General features: G+C 42.9%; 1 protein-coding gene across 6 annotated transcripts in view; it reads left to right on the plus strand.

Annotated features, from left to right (window-relative positions):
• Positions 1-24625, plus strand: part of tbc1d32 (TBC1 domain family, member 32) — a 356785-nt gene that overhangs the window by 144401 nt on the left and 187759 nt on the right. For all 6 annotated transcript variants that reach the window (XM_068025412.1, XM_068025415.1, XM_068025416.1 and 3 more), the window contains exons 18-23: positions 6815-6897; positions 7929-8067; positions 11158-11245; positions 14280-14398; positions 17623-17742; positions 23045-23133. In XM_068025412.1, coding sequence (XP_067881513.1) covers positions 6815-6897; positions 7929-8067; positions 11158-11245; positions 14280-14398; positions 17623-17742; positions 23045-23133 — 638 coding nt within the window. The remainder of the gene's footprint in view (positions 1-6814; positions 6898-7928; positions 8068-11157; positions 11246-14279; positions 14399-17622; positions 17743-23044; positions 23134-24625) is intronic.

Consider the following 24625-nt stretch of genomic DNA (forward strand, 5'->3'; position numbering starts at 1 on the left):
AAACTTACCTGCTCCCCCCTCCCCACCAGTGTCCTGCCTTACATCAACACACAAAGATCTGATGGCACTGGCGTGCCAGATGCCGGTTCCAATATGCCAATGGAACAGACATCAGGAGCGGGTGAATATTTAATTCAGTAACTTGCATTTTTTTCAATATGTCAGTTTGGTTCCCATTGCTGTGCAGCGGTGAGGGCCACCACGGGGCCTCGCCGCTGCTGGCAGTATTGGGCTGGGCATTCCCGGCATCGAGACCCATGGTGGGCCTCTCCTGGAGGCATTTTCCAAGCTCTGCTACCATGACCCATGATGCGGGTGGTGGGGTGGGGGATGCTGTAAAGTCCAGTCCAATGTATTTGGATTTCCAAAAGGCATTTGATAAGGTGCCACATAAAAGGTTACTGCACAAGTGATCATGGTGTTGGGGGTAATATATTTGCATGGATAGAGGATTGGCTAACAAAAAACAGTTGAGATAAATGGGTCATTTTCAGATTGGCAAACTGTAACTGCTGGGGTGCCACAGGGATCAGTGCTGGGGCCTCAACTATTTACAATCTATATTAATGACTTGGATGTAGGGGCTGAGTGTATTTTAGACACAGATAGGTGGGAAAGCAAGTTGTGAGGAAGACACAAAGGGCGAGATTTTACCAGCCCTTGGTGGCAGCCTAGGAGGTGAGGGGTGAGAGGGGCTGGTAAAATGCTGGGGAGCCACGTCGGGACCTACTCCCTTCTGAGAAGTCCTGGCCAAAGTGTCTGCAAAGAGAAATGTATAGGTTAAATGAGTGGGCAAAAATATGACCGATGGTGTAAAATGTGATGAAATGCGAGGTTATCCACTTTGGTAGGAAGAATGGAAGAGCAAAATATTATTTAAATGAAGAGAATGCACATGAAGTACAAAATGTTAGCATGCAGGTACAGCAAGTAATTAGGAAGGCTAATGAAATGTTGGCCTTTATTGCAAGGGGCCTGGAGTATAAAAGCAGGGAAATCTTGATACAGCTGTACAAGGTGTTGGTGAGACCCTGTTTTCCTTATTTAAGTTCAGAGAAGGTTCACAGTTAATTCCTGTGATGAAGGGGTTGTCTTATGAGAAAAGGATGAGCAGCTTGGGTCTATACTCATTGGGGTTTAGAAGAATGAGAGGTGATCATATTGAAACATGGGATTTTGAGGGGGCTTGCCAGGCTAGATGCTGGATTTTATGGGCCCCCATAAGGCGGTGGGGGGCCCATAGAATTGCGATGGGAGGTGGGGGTACAAAGGGCTCGTATAATCCCTGTCAAGCGATTTTGGCGGGAGCAGGACAGGTCGCCGACAACCTTCACACCCAGAGGCCTATTAAAAGCCACTTAAGGGCTCCTTCCCCCTGCCGCTGGGATCTAACCAACAGCGGGGTTGGTGGGAGGTCAACCACTAATACAAGGTGCCCTCCCTGTGGGCTTTAAGGGGGGTCCCTCCTCCGTGGGCAATCTGTGGCCCACAGAGGAACTCCACTGGGAAAAATTCCAACTCACTGGACCCCCACCCCTCACCTCCACCTGCATTACACACCCTCCCCCCCCCCCACCACCCCGCTTGCCGGGACCTTCTGGACTGGCTCCGGCGACCCCACCTCACCTAACTCTGGTCTGGGTCTCCAGTGCTGGGCCCGGCTCCAAGGCCTCTTCAGTACCGGCAGTGGCCACTGCTCCCAGTGGTGCTGTCGATACTGCTGAGCTGCCGGCCCTATGATTGACTGGGTGATCCCTATCTTTAATAGGTCCGGGATCCCGGCGCCAGCCACTTAATTGCTGAAACAACGCAAGATCGCTCCGAGGTGGGAGGAGGGGGTCTCAGAAAGGCCGAGGCGAGGAGGAATTTCTTCTCTGAGGGTAGTGAATCTTTGGAATTCTCTATCCCAGAGAGCTGTGGAGACTTAGTCATTGAATATATTCAAGACTGAGCTAGACAGACTTTTGGACTATGGGGGAGTCATGGATTATGAGGAACAGGCAGGGAATTGGAGTTTTTGCTAAGATCAGAACAGACATGATTTTATTGATTGGTGGAGCTGGCTCATGAGGCTGTATGGCCTACTCCTGTTCCGATATCTTATGTTCTTATGACAGGCTTTGTGTGTCCACCTATCAGTGTTTTTCTGCAGGTTGCCCTATCGAAAACAACATGTGAGTCCTCTGGACCAGAATTTGTGTGATCTCACCATTTGGCGAGGTGGGATCTGCACTACCTTGCTCCCCCTGTCTTGCCTGCAGGTCACTTGTGTTCAGTTTCTCACCATGTGCAGTTCCTGCCACTAAGCTAGCCTCTAAACTATGCAAAGTGTCCATATCTGAGATGGTGGCTGTGCGTGTAAGAGTGAATGCTGATGTTTCATCTTCATTACTGTGTTCTGCTTTTCCACCTCTTTCTGTTCACCGCAGCCTGACCAGGGGCAGTTCTTGGGTACCTGAAAAAAGAAAGGCACAAGGATGGGGTTGTGGTGAGGGGAGGTGGGGGACCAAGAGGTGCATGCTTACACCATCCGTAGCTTGTATGTCAAACAATTTTTTTTTGTGGGATGAAGGAGAAATGCAATCTGAAAAGGAAGGTTAGGTAGGAACATAACATCATCTTCTATTGTTTCAGCCCTGCTGCTGGCCATAGCCTCAGTCATGGCCGCTCCAGCGATGGCGAGCACTGCCACCTCCATCGGGGTGAGGACATGCAGTCATGCCTGTTCCCTGCTGGTTAGTTCCTGCTACCTGTGGTTGTGTGCCACTTTGTCCTTTAAGAGAGAGTGAAGTGTGTCACTGTCTGTAGTGCAATGTGTTTGAGTGGTGTGGCTCTCGTGATTGAATAGCTGGTAGTGTGTTCAAGCTGTGAGATGTGGGTGTGAGGCTTGCAGCAGCGCTCTGTGTGTGAGGGTGAGGTGAAGCCATGGATATGAGGTATGAGTTGTGATTGAGGGAGATTGTTAGCAGATGAGTGATTGCAGGGGGCGGAGGGGTGGTGGTGTGCTGTATTGAGCAGAGTGTGAGGCTAGTTGTGCAGTTGGTGGGATATGGCATTTGAAGATGCATTTACTGACCTTTTTTGCTCCTGTGGGGTCATTGAACTTCTTGCGGCACTGCATCCAGGTTCTTGGGGTAAGATTGCTGGCATTGATCACAATGACTCTCTGGGCCCACTGCCTTTGCAGTGCCTATCTGGCAGGCCTCCTGCTCCTCTGCAGATAGAGGGTCTACCTTTCGGTTTAATTCCTGTGCCAAGGCCTCCAGTGCTGCAGTCGAGAAACTTGGAGTCTGCGCTCTCCCTTGTTGTGCCATAGTCACACTTCCTGCACACACTTCCACAGCTGCTTCCAAGACCTGCTCCAGTTGAAATATACCTTTCCTTCAAGAAGTGCAGGCTGGTTTTAGGTGGTGCAAGCTAACTGGAACGCGTGCTGGCTGCCTGCTGCAGTCTTGTAAATGAGCAGGAAGCAACGTGCTTGGGTAAATCACGCATCACGATTCTTGCGCCCTTTTTGGGCCTTATCGAATTTCATGACCCATGTGACGAATGGTCCTGTTTTGTGGAGGTACTGGTTCAGCAAAGTTGCATGCAAACTTTGCATTATTGTACCTTCAGTCTCCATCTAATGGCTGCACCCATACAGAAACCACATCTGCAACTTTTACGTTTTAATAATGGTGATAAAATATTTTTCATATTCAATGCATTCTGAAGTTAGCAGAATGTTATCTTATCTATATCTTATTAAAATCTTAAATCTGCACACAATTTCTGTCTGCGAAATCTTACTTCCTATTGTCACTAACGGCACACTTTGTGTCAACATTTATGTTCTTTTAAATTCCTATATCCATCTTTGTAATGTAAATCATCTATGTAAGGTCATCTCCTGTATTTGCACAATCTGGTATATTTGTCCCACTAATTGTTCAAAAAACATAATTCTTTTCTTAGCAATTGAAATCTCTACTATCCAAAATAAAGTTTGAACAAAATAATTTTAAAAATTACACATTTCACAATAAATTGATTACATTTATCTGTTGAATTATTAGTATCTTTTAATTTTAAGGCCTCGATTTTTTTTTTTGTTTGAAGACCATGGCCGCAATTTTACCCTTGTCGGACAGGAGCTGTCTACCAACCGAAAAGTCGGTGGCGATCCCGCCTCTGCCTGGCCTGGGGATCCAGACCGTATTTTACCGTTCCCAGGCCCTTAATTGGTCTGAGGCGGGACTTCCACCTCATTGAGGCAGAAAGTCCTGCCTAATGGAACTGCTGGCCAATCAGTGGGCCAGCAACTCTTAGTCCCAGCAGCTCTACCGGGAGCGGTGGCCACTGCTGGGACTGCAACCCAGCTTCAAGAAGAAGAGGAAGGATGGCCCCGGGAAAAGATAAGTTTTTGGAGCCTCACTGGGCATGATCGGTCGGGCCCCGGCGAGGCAAGTGTGGTTGATGGGGGGACGGGGGTGCTTGTTGGGCGTTGGGGGTGGTTGGGGCATCGGGGGCGGCCCTCCGCGGGCATAGGATGGTCGTGAACTGGCCACTTAAGTGCCTTGATTGGCCTGGGGCGTGCAGGCCATTTATCGCTGCTGCTGCCCCGCATAAAATAGCGGAGGCAGGAGTAAGTCGGGAAGGGCCCCTGCGAGCCTCCCACTCCATTTTATGCCGCACGCCCCCCCTCGCCACCATCCCGCTCTATTTGGGGGAGCATAATAATCCGGCCCGTAGCTTCTCTCAAATGTTTGGGCTTGTACCTGATATATTTATCCAGAGCCTTGGCTCTGAATTAGAATTGTGCAGTCTGAACATGTGCAGTGTACTGAATTCCCAGGATTCATCAGTACTGTTCAGGCAAGTTTATTTTCTACTACTTTCTGCTTGGTTGTTTTACAAACTAATTGAAAAGTTGGAGGACACATTTCAAAAGCCTAATTAATTTTTAATTAAAAACAAAACTCATTGATTTACTGGAGTGCCCTATGGCATATGTTTTTAAGACACTGGTGCTCACAGTTGTCGTAATTTACTTCATTTGTGATTACCCACTACTATTATGAATTTGTTGATTGAATGGTTCATAGTGCTTCATTAACTTATTTTCCAGTTGTCTACTGATCGCTGCCATAATATTCATCAGTATCCTTTTGATGTCAGTGAGTTGTGAAGCATGCAGATTGTGTTTGTATCTGTGAGTTCAATATTTCTGTTGCAACTGTATGGTATCAAACATAGCATTGCGTTCGAATTTAAGTTCTCATTTTATTCTGTTTAATGAAGTCTTCATTTTGTTATTGTAACATTTTCCATTATCCACTGTTTTAGGCTGTATTGTCATTATTTATCCGTGAGCTAAAATATTTCTATGCTGTACAGGTCTTGATTTCCCCATGTGCACTGCCACATCCAATTGACTTTTCGTAAAAATTTTGCATATTTATGTACTTCTATCCGCAAAACTTACTTCTTACTTTCATGATTTCTGGTGATGCTTTTATGTCAACATTTAATAATGATTGATTGTGCACCAACATATTATAATGGTGCTTCCCCAAGCAAACTGTTGCCATGATTTAAAAGCAGAAAGTACTGGAAATACTCAACAGGAGTGGCAGCATCTGTGGAGAGAGAAGCAGAGTTAACGTTTCAGGTCTGTGACCTTGAGGTCAGCCCCACCCCAGTATGAAAGCTCATACTCCTTACCCAGCACTGCTAAATACCAAATATCTTTCTCCATCTGGTACATCTGACAAACCCTGGGCTGGATTTTCAATCGGGGTTGGGAACTGGAAATGGGGGCTAATTCCCGACCCCACACAGCATGCTTTAGGCATCACAATGTCCAATGCTACAGCCAATTAAAGGCCAGGGAGTGGGCCCGCTGTCCAATCAGGGATCTCTCCCGTGATCCAATAGAAACCCTCGCCCCTACCCCCTGGCCCTGAGTCCACCATGGGCTGCTTGCCAATCCAGTCAGTGCGGGAACAGGGCCTCGATCGGTTCCTTAATTAAGAATAATAATTGGCCTCAATTGGTTGTTTGCCGCTTGCCAGCTGGCAGCCGATCCATCCCTGAGCCACCCTCATTCAAAATGGCTCGGGTTTGGGATCGTGGCAACGAAACGGCGCAGAGGCCAGCAACAGCAAATTGCGCACCCGCCTGCCTGTCTCCGTTCCAGACACTGACCCTTTTACAAATCCTTCCCCATCTTGCTATGTATCATCAGCTTTAAGACTGGTAAAGGATAAAATTAAATACACAGGTAATGAGTACTAATAAATGTAAAGGTCACTCATTTGCTGTTTGCACAGCGTAATAATCAGAATGGTGGAATTGTATTCCCAAAACATTGGCAAAAAAAATCAGAATGCCTTTAATAAAAATGGAATTTAATTTATCCATTCGCTGTGAAGCAGGGCACTCATCTTACCCCTTACATGACATAATCGCCTCTGTTGTTATGAAACACGCTATCATTTGACCCCCTGCGAGAGTTATCATGGACAATCTGCTGGTAAAGGAAAATGTGCTAGTTGCCTACCAAATTTAAGCTAACAGTATATCTTATGATCTCTAATCAATGATTTTATTTCAAGTTTTAAAAATACTCTTGCAATTCTTAAAATGAATACAGTTTTTTTTTGTTTCTGGGTGGATGAGTCTTTATCCATAGTTTTCTTGTGATATTGAATATGACTTCATATTAAAATATCTATGCAATCTATCCTTTTTTAAAACATAGATTATACTTAACATTCCTGTAATTATGTAATTTCCATAACTCGGTTTTAAATTTTGTTTTATGAACCAGGCCAGTTTACTTTCGGAGCGAATACCTACTCCAGTAGCAGGAAGTGAATCGGGTTCTTCAACAGCTCAGGAATTACAAAATACGTAGGTGTAACTGCTTTGTTGTTTAGCAATCTTGTGTGATCATGCTAGTTCATGACAATGACTTCCAATTCCCCATTTTTAACTCAGGACAGGCACAATCAGAGTAGATGGGGTGCAAATTAAGAGGTGAATGTGGGACCCGGGCCTTTTAATCCCTGGGCCTCACTTGAATTTGGCAAAACTGGTCTTGTCCAAATACAACAGGAGTGTTGTCAGGCCAGTGGGCTGAAGCAGGAATACATCAGCTATAAGGATTACTGCTGGGTGGGAGTGTCTGCAATTTGCTGCTGTTAGTCTAAAGAGGAAGGAAGGCCAAAACTGGAGGCCCAAAAATTTCTTATGGAACCCAGGGGAGTACTAATGCTTCTCCTGACCCACAAGGAATCCTCACCAAAATGCAAAAAAAATTACTTTCCTAGCATCTTATGGCACTCAGCTACCTCTCGCCAAATTTGGGGTTTGATACCATGCATACCTCATTTTTATCTTCACTGCCTGAATCTTGTAGATTGAATCTTGTAGATTGCTTGCTCCTAATATCACTGGCTGGATTTTCACTTTCAATTAAATGAAAATCAGACAGGTTAATACAGACTATGCACACAGGTAGTGAAGATGAAAATCTTATGTGTTTATGAACACACACACACAAAAAAAATCCTATTTTAAATATTTTTCCCTAACCTTGGAAGGTTATATATTGCTATGGAGTCCTAAGGAATAATACAGCACCATAGTTTTTTTCAAAAAAATTGCAATTATCTATATTTGTGAGAAAGGCCCAGTCGTAAAGGAATTCAGACTTACTTATACATACTAGTTAGTGGTGCTGATACTTAATTGTGAAACAAGTTTCAAAATTCTTATGTTTTATTCTTATATATGTTTTACCGTTTGCTCACTCTTTTGTCTTCAGTACTATAATTAGGAGAAATTCTATTCCTGGTATGTTGCTTATTGTAACTTTGTTGCATAACTTGCCATGATTTCTGAGCTACCAGAAAAATGAAATCCTATAATTCTCTTGTCAGGATGATCTTGGAAGAAATGCTGCTGGACAATCTGCTAAACTTTGCTGCCACTCCAAAAGGGTTGTTACTTCTGCAGCAAACAGGAGCACTCAATGAGTGTGTGATTTACATGTTTAGCAGATTCACTAAAAAGCTGCAGGTATGTGTAGAACATGTCTTTATTTTGTCTCTTTTATAGTAAACTCCTCTAATTTGTGTCTGGGATTTGGGACTGTTGACCTTTGATCACTATTTCCTGTATCACCCTGAACCCATTGTTAGCCCTGATCGTAGCACTTTATTTCTTCTTGTCCTTCTCAACCTCTGAAATTTGGCATGATTGATGACTCCATCCTTTTACATGGTTCCTTCTCCCTTATCCAGCTGCATGGAACCACTCTTGTGTCTTTGCACTCCTATCTGGCCCAAAGTAGCTTGCATATCTCTAGCAAAGTGCCTGAATTTTATTTGGGTACCACGCTCCGTGGCGGCGCCCTTTGAACACAACAGCGTGCCCGTATTCAGCGGCTGCCGCCAAGCCCCCACGATATTTTGCGCGGGGGCTCATTTAAATGGAGGGGGCGGAGCAGCCGCCCCTGATGACATGGGGCGGCCGTCGTGTCACTGGCAATGGTGACCGGCGCCATTTTTAAAGGGCTTTAAACCCTTAATTCTTAATAAAATTCTTTTAATAAAAAAATAAATTTGACATCAAAGCACTGCTTCCACTCCACCCCCCAATGATGATGCAATAAATTTATTTCTCTCTCCCCCACAAAAAAACATTCTTGACAGCCCAGACCTTTAAACCCCGAACTTTGCACTCTTTGCCCTTCAACCCCTTCCCACCATCCCCACAGCCAATGAAGATTTTTTCCCCGCTCCTCCACCCTTCCCGCCCTGCAAATTTTATTCCTCCCTCCTCCCCGCCAGGTTCTCGCCATGGAACTCCCTACAGAGTTTCGAAGCTGCGCGAGCAGCGTTCGGAGTCGATAAAATGGGTGTGGGATCTCCGCCGCCCACAGGTAAGTTTATTAGCATCTCCTTTTATGTTCATTTGAATATGCAGATGAAAGGCCCGCCACCATGTGGTGGGCGGGCCGCACCGAGGTCCTCCCGTCACCGGTACAATGCGACCTGCGGCATCGAGGGGCCGGTAAAACTCAGCCCAAAGTTTCTTTCCCTTCACTGCACGATCAGCTTGGGACAGCTCTAATATTCTATCCTTAGTATCCACCTCTTGCTCATTTACATGTTGCTTCTTGGTTGCATTATTCATCGGCATGGAGTCAGCTTGCACATATATGCTGATGGCACCCAGTTTTTCTCTATCACCCTCAACTTTATGACCAATACTGCTTGTTTGCTATCAATTCATCAAAGACCATGAACTTTCTCCAAATGTACATTGGCAAGACCAAACCCATTCTCTTCAGCTCATGCCATTATCACGGCATCTTGCCTCGACTCTTCAGCATCTGGTCACTTAAGATTAATCAGACAATAGACTACTTTGAAGTCTTATTTGACCCTGAATTGAGTTTCAAACTCCATATTCAATCCATCATCATGAGCACTTACATTGTCATCCCCTTTATCTCTGACAGGATTGTGAGTTTAGGTTCCCCTCCAGGTCTTAAACATATCATCAAGACAAGAGGTAGCTCACATCAGTCTTTGAGTAGCTCGCATAAAGCTCCTGGCAACGCAGTCAAATTGCCACGTCATCCTGTCAGCATTAATTCGTTCATGCGCGCTGATGTCACAACAGGATTAGTGAAGAGCGAGTGAGGGGGGGCAAGCGGAGGGAGGAGCGAGCAGCGAGGACGGTGGGAGCAAGCTGGAGGGGAGAGAGCAGAGTGGGGAGCGAGCTGTGAGGAGGGTGGGAGTGAGTGGCTTGGGGGGAGCGAGCGGCGAGGTGTGGGGGAGGAGTGAACTGTGGGGGAGCGAGCAGCAAGAAGTTGGGGAGTGAGTGGGGAGGTGGTTCACGATATCTTTCCTTTATCAGAAGTAGCTCTTAGTAAAGAAAAGGTTGGCGACCCCCAATCCAGGCTGATACTTCAGTGCAAGGCTGATGCTTCAGTACAGCACTGACAGACAGTTGAATTGTCAGAGATGATACCTTTCAAATAAGACATTAACCTACAACCCTACATACCTGTTCCATTGGTTTAATGTTCCCAGGGTACTATATGAAGAAGAGCAGCTAATTTTCTCAGTGTTCTGTCTAGCAGCTCTCTCTTGGCTGACACCAAAAAAAATTAATGTGCCATTCATCACATTACTGTTTGAGATATGCAAGTGTGAAAAATTACTGCCTTTTTTATTCATATAACAACAGTAACTGAACAATGTAATTCATTTGGAACATTTCTGAAATGTGATCAGGCACTGTATAAATGTACAATCTTTTTTTTAAATTATAGCTCATGAACCAGGACAAATGAGAGATGCTTATGTAATATTACTTATAGTTGAATTACTTTTTTTCTGCCTGCCAAATTTCATCCCCTTCCCCCACCAAATATGTTGACTCGTTGGGATATGGTCCAATGGGTGATGTGCCCTGCACCTCAACCAAGTGGCCATGCTTCTTGTATCAGCCTAGGCATTGAGTATCAGAATGCTATTCAAATAAAGAGGGCACCAGAGCCGAGGTAAGTTCTATCCTCACCCATCATCCACAAACAGGGATTCCAGCAGGAGGATACTGGGTAACTTTGGTGGTTTCTTATTCTCTCCAAACCCAGAGACCCCATGGCTAACTAACATCCTTTTTGGTTACTGGTCTACTAGGACTAATAATTGCTCACTTACCCAGCCAAACATTTAAAAGAATAGGACAACCTCTTAGGTTGAAGTCATTATTATTTTTAATCCAGTTACACTTACAAGAGTAAATTTGTCTTTTTTAGTCTTGTCTGTATGTCCACAAATGAACAATAATTTGTCATCACAGAGATTCTTCTGGTACCAATTACTGGAGCTTTCTCTGTCTCCATTACCATTGTAGTGGTTTGAAATTTCAGCAAAATGACATACATATTTGTTTGAAGTGTGTATCCTGAATTCTGCCACAAACATTCTTAAGCATAAAAGCACTGGAATTTCAATTACAAATCATTAGATTGTTTTCTTCAAACGATTATAGATTAATTTTACATAGATAGTATCATCAGTTTGATAAGTGATATAATGAAAAACAGGAATAATATGCAGAGAATTTACTTACTTTACCTTTTCTTGGCAGGTCAGCAAGTGTGAAAAGTTTGGATATGGAGTAATGGTTACACAAGTAGCTGCCACAGCCCCTGGTGTTGTGGCACTGCAAAGTTCAGGTAACTATTGATTGAAGTGATGTCTACCAAATTGAATATATAATGGATGAATACATTTATTTAGAACCACTGGATGTTTTAATATGCTACATTTGAAAACTGAAATATACACGCATTGTAAATCATGTATTAATCCTTAACATTGCAGTGGAACATTATTCAGATTGTAAATCTTTACATTTTCATTTTTTAAGATAAACTTTATCCTTCAGGTTATTTCCACGCCATTCCCATATCAGTTAAATAAGCAGAAGAACTGTTTAACAGGCTTCAGACATATTTGTCCAAATTGCTACTAGTTTTGTGTGACAGTAAAATAATAGAAATTAGACTTCATTTGATCCATCACACCTGTGCTGTTGCTAACTCTTCAACTGGATCCATCAACTCTAATGTCATTTTTGTGTTATTTCCCTTTGCCCTTTTCATATTCTTCCATTCCAAATACATATGCATTCCCCTTTAAGATTATGTTAGAATGTTTCTTGCTCAATAGCCACTTGTAGTAAAGTATTTTATATTCTAATAATTCTCTGTGTGGATAAAAAAATTATAACTTCCTCTTTTACTTTTTCATGATAATCCTCAGTTTATGTTCCCTTGTAGTCATTACATCAATCAGTGGCAACAAACTTGCACCACTTACCCTCTCAAAACTTTTCATAATTTTGAAAACCTCTGCTATATTCACCCATAATTTTCCAAGTTCAGTGAAGAAGATCCCAACTATTTGAGCATTTCGCTATAATTATAACTTCACATTTCTGGTATCATATTAGTGATTATTTACTGTACCCTTTTCATGACTCTCATATACTCTGAGATGCCCAAAAGTCATATAATACTTCAAGTATGAGCTCAACTTGCTTTTATATTCAGTGTCCTTCTTTATAAAAGCTAAAATCTCATTTGCCTTTTTATGCTTTTTCTACCTCCCACCTCTACAGATCATGCAGTGTAAACACTGACACAGACCTGTTGGGCCAAATAGCCTATTTCTGTGCTGTAAATTTTATGTAATCTCTGGTCTGCCACCCTGTTAAGAATCTTACCATTTAGGGTTACTGTTCTATTTTATCAAAATATATTACTTAACATTTTTATGCACTGAACTGCATCTGCCACCTATCTGGATACTCCACTAAGCTATGTATGTCCTGTGTTCTTCCTCATAGTTTTTGCCAGGTTCCTAGTTTGGTATCACAGCAAACTTCAATATCATTCTTCCTGTGCCTGTGTTCAAATCATTTATATAAATAAAAATAAGAGAAGTCTTAGCACAGATCCCGAGGGAATTTGCCCTCTGATTTTTAGTTTCCCTATTTTCTCAGAGAGCAAATTAATACCAGGACATGGCTGGAAGGCAGCGGGATGGGAGGAGATAAGTGACTGCTCTCATTTCAACTGCCAGATACAGCGAGTTAAGATCGGGGCCTCTGTGACTACAGAGAAAATGCACTTTCTTTTCAGATGGACAGAATTGACAGATGGCTGACAGATTTGTCTTAATGTACAGAAATATATGCTATATTGCTAGTGGAAAAGCTGCTGAACATGTGGATGAACAGACAGATTCAGGAACATTAATTCCCTGAAAGTGCAAATTCAAGCAGAAAAAGGCCTCTAGCATAGGTACCTGTAGTATGAGGGGAAGGAACTAATAATTTTTTACAAGACAATAGTTAGTCCATAGTTAGAGTACTGGGTACAGTTTTGAGCACCTTATTGTAGAAAGGTAATTAAAAGCATAAAAAGTAGTTTAGGTTCACTAGGATGAACTTGATTGTCAGGAGAGATTTGAGATGCGAGGACAATTTCCACATAATGGAGAAGACAAAGAGGAAATTTAAAAGAGATTTTTAATATATGTGGTTTCAACAGATTGAATAGGATGAAACTATTTCTTCTAGTTACAGAATCACTGACAAGTGTTCATCCATTTAAAATTGTCACAGAGAGTGAGGAGCCACTTCTCTAACTCTCATAGCTCTTCACACCTCTGGGTATCTCTACTGTTGGCTCATTACAGGGCTGCTTTAAGCCCTCCTGTTTCTCATTGCATTTATTTTACTGGGCTGCATTTGGCCTACTCCCAATGTCAGCCTTCAGCTTCCAGTGCCATTATATATATAAAAAAAGCAGCATTTCGTTTTCTTCTCACCTTGCTCTTTGGGCTCTGGTTCTGCAGTGATGATTCTCTTCAGTTGGGTAGGTGAAAAAGGAACAAAGGGAATGGGAGAATGTAGTGGTGAGGGGTAATATAAAGGGATGGAGGAGGCAATGAAAATGAAAGGGTGGTGGGAAGGACTTGTGAAGGCAATTGAAGAGAGGGAGTTTTGACTGCTTCAAGCCCACATCCACTGCTTCCCAGTCCCCTCTAACAACCAAGTCTCCCATTCAGTGCTTCAACACCCCAGCCCAACCCACTTCTCCCATGCTACAGCTGCCTTCACTGCTCCCACACCTCAGTTTTCCTAGTCTCTCAGTCCCCTCCCTAACTGCCTATAGATACCAACAATCGTCTCTATTCTTCCTAAACCTTATCTCTCAGTACTCCCAATCTCCAGTTCCCCCACCATCACCACCTTACGAATACAGGTGCCAGACTCCTCGACCCTTATGGTTCTAACAGGTATTTTTGCATTCCATAATTTATGGTTGCAGTTGAAATACATAATGCAGCTTTTCCAATTAAGAATAATATAAATATTCCCATTGTTATTCCTGTGTGCACTTTTATGTGTCTCCTAAATGAAAGATGCCAACCATTCAGGTCCTATTTCTTTCCTTCTGTTGAAGATATTGGATTTTCCATTTTTGAGAAATGTAAACTGTCAGCAGTGAGATTACCAGTCTTAGCCACTGGATGAATAAATATACAAGGTCATATATGAGTAACTTCAGTTGTGCTGGCAATCCATTTGATACAGAAAATCTGATTAATCAATATTGTATATGCTAGCTGTCGGATTTTTAATGTACAGTATTTTTAGCAGGTCATCATTTGAATGATAGAATCTATTTTTGCTGTTAGGGTTCATTAAAGCCCTTGTAATGGAGCTGTGGTCTGTTCTGGAGTGTGGGAGAGATGATGCAAGAATGATCAACCCCAAACCAACACCGGTGGAGCCCATAGACAGAAGTTGTCAGAAGGTAGGGGGGAAAGTTTGAAATAGAACCTTGGATTTTAAGCAGTCAGTGCTAAGGATTGGAATGCTTTCCATTTCAGGTGACCCGTGTCAGAGCCAGACTCTCCCCAGTTAGATACAGTATGGTAATAAGTTCCCTCTGATCAGAAGAGCACTCGGTGCTATCCCAGTTTTCTGTCTCTCACACCAGCTGTTCTGTGGACTCTCAGATTGACAATTTCCAATAGGATAAGGGTAGTTTTCTGCTGTAGATACATGATTTGGACTGTCCACAGTTATTTCACAAAAAAACCTTGTAGCTAGATAAAACTTTCAATTCACTAGTCTAAGGTGAATTTGAGCCTTGATTTCAACAGTGCAAGCCCAACACTGAACTATTCTGACAAAGAATCAATATTATGAAAGGTTTTGATAGAATAGACACAGAGAGTATTTCTACTTGTGGGGAAGAGCAAGACTCGAGGACATCAATATAATGGAGTCACCAAGAAATCAAAGAGGGAATTCAGAAGAAACATGTTTACCCAGTGAGTGGTGAGAATGTGCAAATAGTATAGCTGCATTTAAGGAGAGGCTAGGTAAACATATGAGGACAGGGTTATGCTAGTATGGTTAGATGAGGAAGGATGGGAGGCGGCTTGAGTTGAGCATAAATGCCAGCATGGGCTGATTAGGTCAAATGGCCTGTTTCTGTGTATATTCTATGTAATTCTCTGTAACACAAACATTTATAATAACTCCAAAGAAATGACCTATTTGCAGTTTTCTATTTCCAGTTAAATCTCATTTTCTTTCTGTAGAAAGTATATTTATTGGTTTATTCCAATAATCATAGTAACTGCTACTTTTTAAATTATTTGTCTACAATTCGGACCTCTGCTGCAAAACTGAAAGTCTTGTACATTGTGATTAGTGCTTAAAAACAGCTAGCAATTAAGTAAAAGAGCAGTTATTCTTAAAGTGAGCAGAAGTTGATATCTTCGACATCTTAAACAAAAATGTGAAATAAAAAAGTTGTTGTAGTTTGATTTATATTTAAACAAGTTCTTATGGCTAGTGATTTTAAGATCAACATTTTAGGACCTAATTTTAGTTATTTCTTAAGGATACATTTTCTGATCACATTTTTGTAAAATGGAGCTTCACTTGCCAACAGTGCCAGTCATGGATGTGTGATAATGCAGCTTATGATTTTCCATCCATTCATTTTCCACTGGGCAAGAGTCTGCACCCAGAGGGTGCAATCAGAAAACTTACTCTTTAATATTTTATTGGCCTGTTCCCCTAACTAACAGCACAATAACTTGTTCAGCTGATCACTGTGTGAATCGGAAACTTCATAGTTTAAAAATTAAATCTTGCTCCATGATCTGATTTTGTAAATGTATTTTATTACTTCTTGATTCATTTTGCTACCTTGAACTATTTCTGCATTACTGTAGTTGCTGGGTCAGTTTGTGTTGTTTAATAGTAGCAAAATTCTGAGCTTATTGTTGCTTTTCATTATCTTAGTACTTAGTTAGAGAGCACTATTAAAATTCAATTCCTGAGCTTAAGTGATAGTTCTACAAGTTTGTTTAGTAGAAAACTAAGCCATTTAGAGTATGAACACACGTTTGATTCCTGGTCTGTGCTGAGTTAACTGATCTCAGCTGGGTGCTACAATTGACCTCAACCACCCTGATTAGCAACCAGCAAAAACATGCTAGAAGTGAAAATATGTGGACGTAGGATGAGGACAAGATTGGACTTGGTATTAGAATACCTTATTGAGGCTCATGCATGAGTAATGCCACTCGGGTGAGCTACCACAGGGTGACAGGTACCTATAGAATGTCACGAGGTGAAACTGCTCTTAGGTAGGGAGGAGAAATTTGACAAGGAAAATAAATTCTATTTAAGAAATTTTTGTGTTTAACTACAAAACTACAGCAATTAGTTCAGAATGTTGCTGAAATTTCTGTTGAACATTCTTTTGTATACTTAATTCATTAAATCAGTGCAAGTATGGATGACATTTTATTGTTTGAACAAAATAGAATTATGTAGAAATATCACTGCAAACAGAAGCTCTGTAGAACAAGCGGCTTTCTCATTTGTAAATATACAATTTGGACCGTGAAGCGATTACAATTTTCAAATGTCTAATTGAGTTGAGAAAAATAATCTGTCTCATTTTATTGAACAAAACATCTCATCTCACTTTCAACTAGTTGCATTCCATAAGCAGAACCTCATAACATTTGGTCTAAAAGATTGTCAAATACTCTTGATGTTTAGAATGTTTGGAAGAATGGCATATTTTCAATATATAAAAAAAAATGAACTTGCATTTATATAGTGCATTTAATGACCTCAGGCTGTCCAAATTACTTTACATTCAAATGAAGTGTAGTCAGTGTTGTAATGTTGAAAATGTGGCAAGGTCGCACAAACAGTAATGGGACAAACAGTTGGGCTCTGTTTTTGGTTGAAAGATAAATGTTGGCCAGGACAATGAGAGAACTGCCTCCTCCTCTTCTTGCCGTGTCGTATGATCGTATACGTCCATCTGAAAGAGCAGATGGGACCTTGCATTAATATCGCATCTGAAAGACAGCACCATACTCCCTCAGTACTGCACAGAAAATTCATCCAGATTATGTGTTCATATCTCTGGAGTGAGGCTTGAACTGGTCCTTCTGACTCAAGTAGAACTGTTAGCTTGAACCAAGCTGATATATGAGCTTTATGAGTGCAGACTAGCAGCTATTTAAAATATCTATCAGTCCATGTACAGTGATCAACACAAATGTGTTAGTTATCCTAGTCAGGCATATGGAGGAAAAAAGAAAGACTTGCATTTATATAGAGCCTTCCATGACCACTGGATGTCTCAAAGCACTTTATAGCCAATGAAGTACTTTTGAAGTGTAGCCACTGTTGTGGATGTTTGTAATTATTATGGAGACTGTTTGTATTGATTGAATTAGTTATAGGGGAAAATTTATCATTGTATTTTGCTACATATAAATGTATGACCTTTGGCATATTTTGGCTGGAGGCAATTAACTGGTCATGCTTTGTATTTCCAAAATGTAAATACACTATGCACTATACCCCTTCTAAACACAATGCAATATTTATGGTTTCTTGTTCTGTGTTTTATGTTGGAGAATTTTTCTTCATTATTACTATGAAACCCTTTAATTTTTATATATACTAATATGAATTTTTGTCTGCTTTAAGTCATTCCTAGCTTTGGTAAACCTGCTTTCGTCTTACCATGCTGTGTATGAACTGATTGGCAATCTGCCACTGCCAAACAAGGCAGCATACTCCTTGCGTGAAGTGCCTAGCTCGATTGTTGTAAGTGTAATGACATTTTCTTACCATTACTTTATAGTTGTTTATTTATTATTGCTATTAAAAAAAATTCTGCTTAGTAGGGCTGAATTTTATCAGCCCTCTGGGGACAGACAGGGTGGCATGGGGGCCCATATAATAGCGTGGGAGGGTGAGGGGTGGAATGTCCATCGCCTTCCTGACGCCATTCAGTTTTATTAGGTGTGGGGAAGGCTGGCGATGGCCTTCTTGCTCAGAAGGCAATTGATGCCCTTAATGACCAGCAACTCTTGGAGGCGGGATGGACGGGGACCCTGGCGCAACCAGTTAACTGCCTGAGCACCATTAAATGTGGCGTGTGGGGGTGGAGGGTCCCTCAGAATGGGCGAGGTGGGGTTCTTCCCTCCTTTCTAGCCTGGTGTCAGGACCTCTGCTGCCTTCATAAAATCCAGCCCATAATGTTTTAAGATAAATTTGTTTACCTTAAACTTTAGCAGCTGGAGTTTTCTTTTGTCAAACAAAGTGTCAGCTTTTCTTTGTTTTAATTCATTCTCGAGCTGTGGGTGTCACTGGCAAGACTGGCATTTATTGCCCATCACAAGTTACCCATGAGAAGATTGTGGTGGACCTTTTTATGCTTAGTCTGTGTGGTGAAGGTGCTGTCACAATGCTGTTCAAGGTAAGAGTTCCAGAATTTTACCACAGCAGCAATGAAGCAATGATGATGTGTGTCCAAGTCAGGATGGTGTGTAACTTAGGGGGCAACTTGGACCTGCAGCCCTTGTCCTACCAGATGATGGAGGTTGCAGGTTTGGGAAATTCTGCTAAAGAAGCACTGGCGAGTTGTTGCAGTGCATCATGTAGATAGTACACACTGCAGCAGTGGTTTCTAATGGTGGAGAGAGTGAATCTTTAAATCAGTGAATGGGGTACTGATGAAGCGACAGCTTTGCCCTGGTTAGTGCCAAGCGTCCTGAGTGGTATTGGTGTCCTGGTAAGTGGAGAGTATTCCATTACACTCCTGACATGCTTTGTAAGGATAGGGAGGCTTTGGAGAATAATGAGATGAGCCACCTGATGCTGAATACCCAGTCTCTGACCTGCTCTAGTAAGCATGGCATTTTTATGGCTGATCCAGTTCATCTACTAGTCAGTGATGCGAATGGTGAGGGCCCTGGTGATGATAGTGTCATTGAATGTCAAGAGGAGGTCATTAAGCTCTCTTGTATAAGCTATATAGGTTATATGTCCAGCTCAATTGGCGTAGAGATTGGGCATCACGGGTTGCCTTTGTCGGTGGGAGAGGTCATCGCATCTCACTGGACAGCTACCGCCCACCTCAAACCGGGCAGCCCTTGGTCAGAAAGGTTCTGTCCTGCCACAGTCCACCTGCTTCAGTTGGAGCTCAGGGCCATTGCCCAACAAGTGGATTGTAACACTGCACTAAGCAGCACGACAAAAAAAGGAAAGAAGGTGCCAGCCCTTCGTTTTGAAAGCTGTAACGTCAGAACTATGTGTCCTGGCCTGTCGGAAGACCTTACACAAATCAATGACTCTCGGAAGACCGTCATCATTAACAACGAGCTCAGTAGACTCAATGTGGACATTACAGCACTTCAGGAGACATGTCTCCCTGGGAGCGGATCGCTAAGAGAGCAAGACTACACCTTCTTCTGGCAGGGTAGGGATCCTGAAGAATCAAGACAGCATGGAGTGGGCTTCGCCATCATGCTCAGCATGATAGAGCCACCTTCAAATGGCTCAGAATGCATACTGTCCATCCGACTGCTCACCACTTCTGGCCCAGTGCACCTACTCAGGTATCTATGCTCCAACACTCTGCTCCCCATCTGAAGCTAAAGACCAGTTCTATGAGGAACTCCATAATATCATTAGTAGCATTCCTAATACCGAACATTTGTTCCTGCTGGGGGACGTTAATGCCAGGGTTGGGGACAACCATGACTCATGGCCCTCCTGCCTTGGCGCTATGGCATTGGAAGGATGAATGAGAATGGACAGAGACTGCTGGAGTTGTGTACCTATCACAACCACTGCATCACCAACTCATTCTTTCATACTAAACCATGTCACCAGGATTCATGGAGACACCCAAGATCACGTCGTTGGCACCAGCTGGACCTCATCGTCACAAGGTGAGTCTCTATAAACAGTGTCCAAATCACACGCAGCTTCCACAGTGCAGACTGCGACACCCAACACTCCCTGGTGTGCAGCAAAGTTAGACTCAAACCAAAGAAGCTACATCACTCCAAGCAGAAGGGCCACCCCGCGCATCAACACTGACAGAATTTATTATCCACAGCTGTTACATAAGTTTCTAAATTCACTTGAAAAAGCCCTTCAAAACACTCCTGCAGGGGATGCAGAGACGAAGTGGGCCCACATCAGAGAAGCCATCCTAGACACAGCAATGGCCACCTTTAGCAAATGTGAGAAGCAGAATGCAGACTGGTTTCAATCTCACTTTAAAGAGCTGGAACCTGTCATAGCCACTAAGCACATTGCACTGTTTAAATACAAGAAAGCCTCAGCGAGCTCACATCCGTAGCACTTAAAGTAGCCAGAAGCACTGCACAAAGAACAGCCAGGCGCAGCGCAAATGACTACTGGTAACACCTATGCAGTCGTATTCAGCTGGCCTCCGACACCGGAAACATCAGAGGAATGTATGATGGTATTAAGAGAGCTTTTGGGCCAATCATCAAGAAGATCGCCCCCCTCAAGTCTAAATCGGGGAAACGATCACTGACCAACGCAAGCAAATGGGTGGAGCACTACCTAGAACTGTACTCCAGGAAAAATGTTGTCACTGAGACCGCCCTCAATGCAGCCCAGTCTCTGCCAGTCATGGATGAGCTGGACGAACAGCCAACAAAATTGGAACTCAGTGAAGCCATTGATTCTCTAGCCAGTGGAAAAGACCCTGCAAAGGATGGCATTACCCCTGAAATAATCAAGAGTACCAAGCCTGCTATACTCTCAGCACTCCATGAACTGCTTTGCCTGTGCTGGGATGAGGGAGCAGTGCCACAGGACATGCGCGATGCCAATATCATCACCCTCTATAAGAACAAGGGTGACTGCGTGAACTGCAACAACTACCGTGGAATCTCCTTGCTCAGCATAGTGAGGAAAGTGTTCGCTCAAGTCGTTTTAAACAGACTCCAGAAGCTGGATGAGCGTGTCTACCCTGAGACAAAGTGCCACCTTCGAGTAGAGAGATCCACCATTGAACAACAGATGCCCCTCTACGTTGCCTTCATAGATCTCACCAAAGCCTTTGACCTCGTCAGCAGACGTGGTCTCTTCAGACTACTAGAAAAGATTGGATGTCCACCAAAGCTAGTAAGTATTATCACCTCATTCCATGACAATATGAAAGGCACAATTCAGCATAGTGGTGCCTCATCAGACCCCTTTCCTATCCTGAGTGGCGTGAAACAGGGCTGTGTTCTCGCACCTACACTGTTTGGGATCTTCTTCTCACTGCTGCTCTCACATGCGTTCAAGTCTTCAGAAGAAGGAATTTTCCTCCACACAAGATCAGATGGCAGGTTGTTCAACCTTGGCCATCTTAGAGCGAAGACCAAAGTACAGAAAGTTCTCATCAGGGAACTCGTCTTTGCTGACGATGCTGCATTAACATCTCACACTGAAGAGTGTCTGCAGAGACTCATCAACAGGATTGCGGCTGCCTGCAATGAATTTGGCCTAACCATCAGCCTCAAGAAAACAAACATCATGGGACAGGACGTCAGAAATGCTCCATCCATCAATATCGACGACCACACTCTGGAAGTGGTTCAAGAGTTCACCTACCTAGGCTCAACTATCACCAGCAACCTGTCTCTCAATGCAGAAATCAACAAGCGCATGGGAAAGGCGTCTGCTGCTGTGTCCAGACTGGCCAAGAAGGTGTGGGACAATGGCGCACTGACACGGAACACAAAAGTCCGAGTGTATCAAGCCTGTGTCATCAGTACCTTGCTTTACGGCAGTGAGGCCTGGACAACGGATGTCAGCCAAGAGCGACATCTCAACTTATTCCATCTTCGCTGCCTCCGGAGAATCCATGGCATCAGGTGGCAGGACCGTATTTCCAACACAGAAGTCCTTGCGGCGGCCAACATCCCCAGCATATACACCCTACTGAACCAGCGGCGCTTGAGATGGCTTGGCCATGTGAGCTGCATGGAAGATGGCAGGATCCCCAAGGACGCATTGTACAGTGAGTTCGTCACTGGTATCAGACCCACCGGCCATCCATGTCTCCGCTTTAAAGATGTCTGCAAACACGACATGAAGTCCTGTGACATTGATCACAAGTTGTAGGAGTCAGTTGCCAGTGATCGCCAGAGCTGGCGGGCAGCCATAAAGGCGGGGCTAAAGAGTGGCGAGTTGAAGAGACTTAGCAGTTGGCAGGAAAAAACACAGAAGTGCAAGGAGAGAGCCAACTGTGTAACAGCCCCAACAACCAATTTTATCTACAGCGCCTGTGGAAGAGTCTGTCACTCTAGAATTGGCCTATATAGCCACTCCAGGCGCTGCTCCACAAACCACTGACCACGTCTAGGCGCTTACCGATTGTCTCTCGAGACAAGGAGGCCAAAGAAGAAGAGACGATAAACACTGTAGCCACAGTGCACCAGTGGTGGAGGGAGTGACTGTTTAAAGTGGTGGATGGAATGCTCTAAGCATTTGAAGCTTCTTAAGTGTTGTTGGAGCGATAATCATCTAAGAAAGTGGAGAGTATGCCATCACACACCTGACCTGTGCCTTGTAGATGGTAGAAAGACTTTGGGGAGTCAGGAGGTCAGTTACTTATCAGAGAATGCTCAGCCTCTGACCTACTTTTGTAGCCACTGTATTTATGTGGCTAGTCCAGTTAAGTTTTTGTCAATGATGACCCTCTAGGATGCTGAAGGTGGAGGATTCAGCAATGGTAATGCCATTGAATCTGAATGTTTAAATGTTTTGACCTCAACATCAACATCCTTTCAGTATACGGCAGACATGTTGTATTGTAAATGCCATACAGATGCATGTGCTTGTTTAGTTCACCCTGTAGCGATTGCCCAAATACTGCGTTTATTTGCTACAGTACAGTGCACAAAATATGATTATATATTCTGTGATTTACATAGACTTATTGAAAGATTAATTTGTGTAAATGTGTATGTCTACAAAATAATAAAATAATGACTAGGTTTATAAGTTTATTTTCTGTTAGCAATACTTTTAAATGTGTATTTATTTCTGTACATTATTTAAAACTGATGTATTATGCTTTTTTCTTTTAAAGGATGTAATTGATCGACTAATAATTATGAATTCAAATGCCAAAATACACTCGCTGTTCAACTATGAGCATTCCCATATGTTTGGTGTTCGGTAAGATGGACTCCTGTTCCTTAAACTTGTTTTCAAACTCATTTTCTTCTTCTTTTCAAATATTATAAAATATTGTACCTGGATTTTTTTTCACCCTTTCGTGGGATGTGAGCATTGCTGGCAAGACTCACATTTGTTGCCCATCCTTAATTCCCCTTGAGAAGGTGGTGGTGAGCTGCCTTCTTGAACTGCTGCAGTCCCTCTTGTGTAGGTGCACCCACAGAGCTGTTAGGGAGGGAGTTCCAGGTTTTTGACTCAGTGACAGTGAAGGAACAGCAATATAATTCCAAGTCAGGATGATTATTTTCCTTGGAGGGGGACTTGCAGGTGTTGGTGTTCTTGCTGACCATTTAAAACATAGCATGTCCTTAGGAATCCCTAGTTGTTATTCTGCCCTCCCTAACTTCATATGGGTGCTGAAACTATTTGTAACGGCACAGTGGCGCAGTGGTTAGCACCGCAGCCTCACAGCTCCAGCAACCCGGGTTCAATTCTGGGTACTACCTGTGTGGAGTTTGCAAGTTCTCACTGTATCTGCATGGGTTTCCTCCGGGTGCTCCGGTTTCCTCCCACAGCCAAAAGACTTGCAGGTTGATAGGTAAATTTGCCATTATAAATTGCCCCTAGAATAGGTAGGTGGTAGGGGAATATAGGAACAGGTGAGGATGTAATAGGAATATGGGATTAGTGTAGGATTAGTAATAAATGGGTGGTTAATGGTCGGCACAGACTCGGTGGGCCGAAGGGCCTGTTTCAGTGCTGTATCTCTAAAGCTAAATCTAAATCAAAATCTCTGCCACCACCCCAGGAGAGATCAGATAACCCAGCACACACCAGGGACCGAGCCTATGACACTTGCACATAATTCAGCAACTCACTGTATTAAGTGACTGAACCCTGGGGAGAACTGAGTTGTAATGTTAATTTCAATCGATCAGGGACAGGTTTATCTCTTGTAAGAAAAATTGTTCAGTTTTATGCAATAGTCATTTTATTTCAAATGTTTATGACTTTCTGATTTAAGTAACCCTCAGTCTTGTCACCCAGAGAACTATGTGGAACTGAAATTAGATTTATGATACTTTCTTGGAATACATCACTAATCTTTTTTGTTTCTTCGTTCATGGGATGTGGATGCTATTGGCAAGGCCAGCATTTATTGCCCATCCCTAAGTGCTCTCAAGAAGGTGGTGCTGGGCCACATTCTTGAACTGCTGCAGTCCATGTGGTGTCGATACACCCACAGTGCTGTTAAGTAGGGAGCCCCAGGATTTTCACCCAGTAATGATGAAGGAATGCCAAAATATTTCCACCTTTTATTATATGGTGACCATATTTAAATTTGTATCTATGTAGCTTTCTTTAGTGTTTTGCAACATGATACGATGATTTCTTGCTTTATACATAAATCAACAAGGTGACAATGTTTCTGCCTTCATCCCTCCTAAAGAAGGATTTTATTTCTTTTCATTCTAACATTCTGGATGTACTG

The sequence above is a fragment of the Heterodontus francisci genome, chromosome 3 (assembly GCF_036365525.1).
Source record: "Heterodontus francisci isolate sHetFra1 chromosome 3, sHetFra1.hap1, whole genome shotgun sequence".
Lineage (NCBI taxonomy): Eukaryota > Metazoa > Chordata > Chondrichthyes > Heterodontiformes > Heterodontidae > Heterodontus > Heterodontus francisci.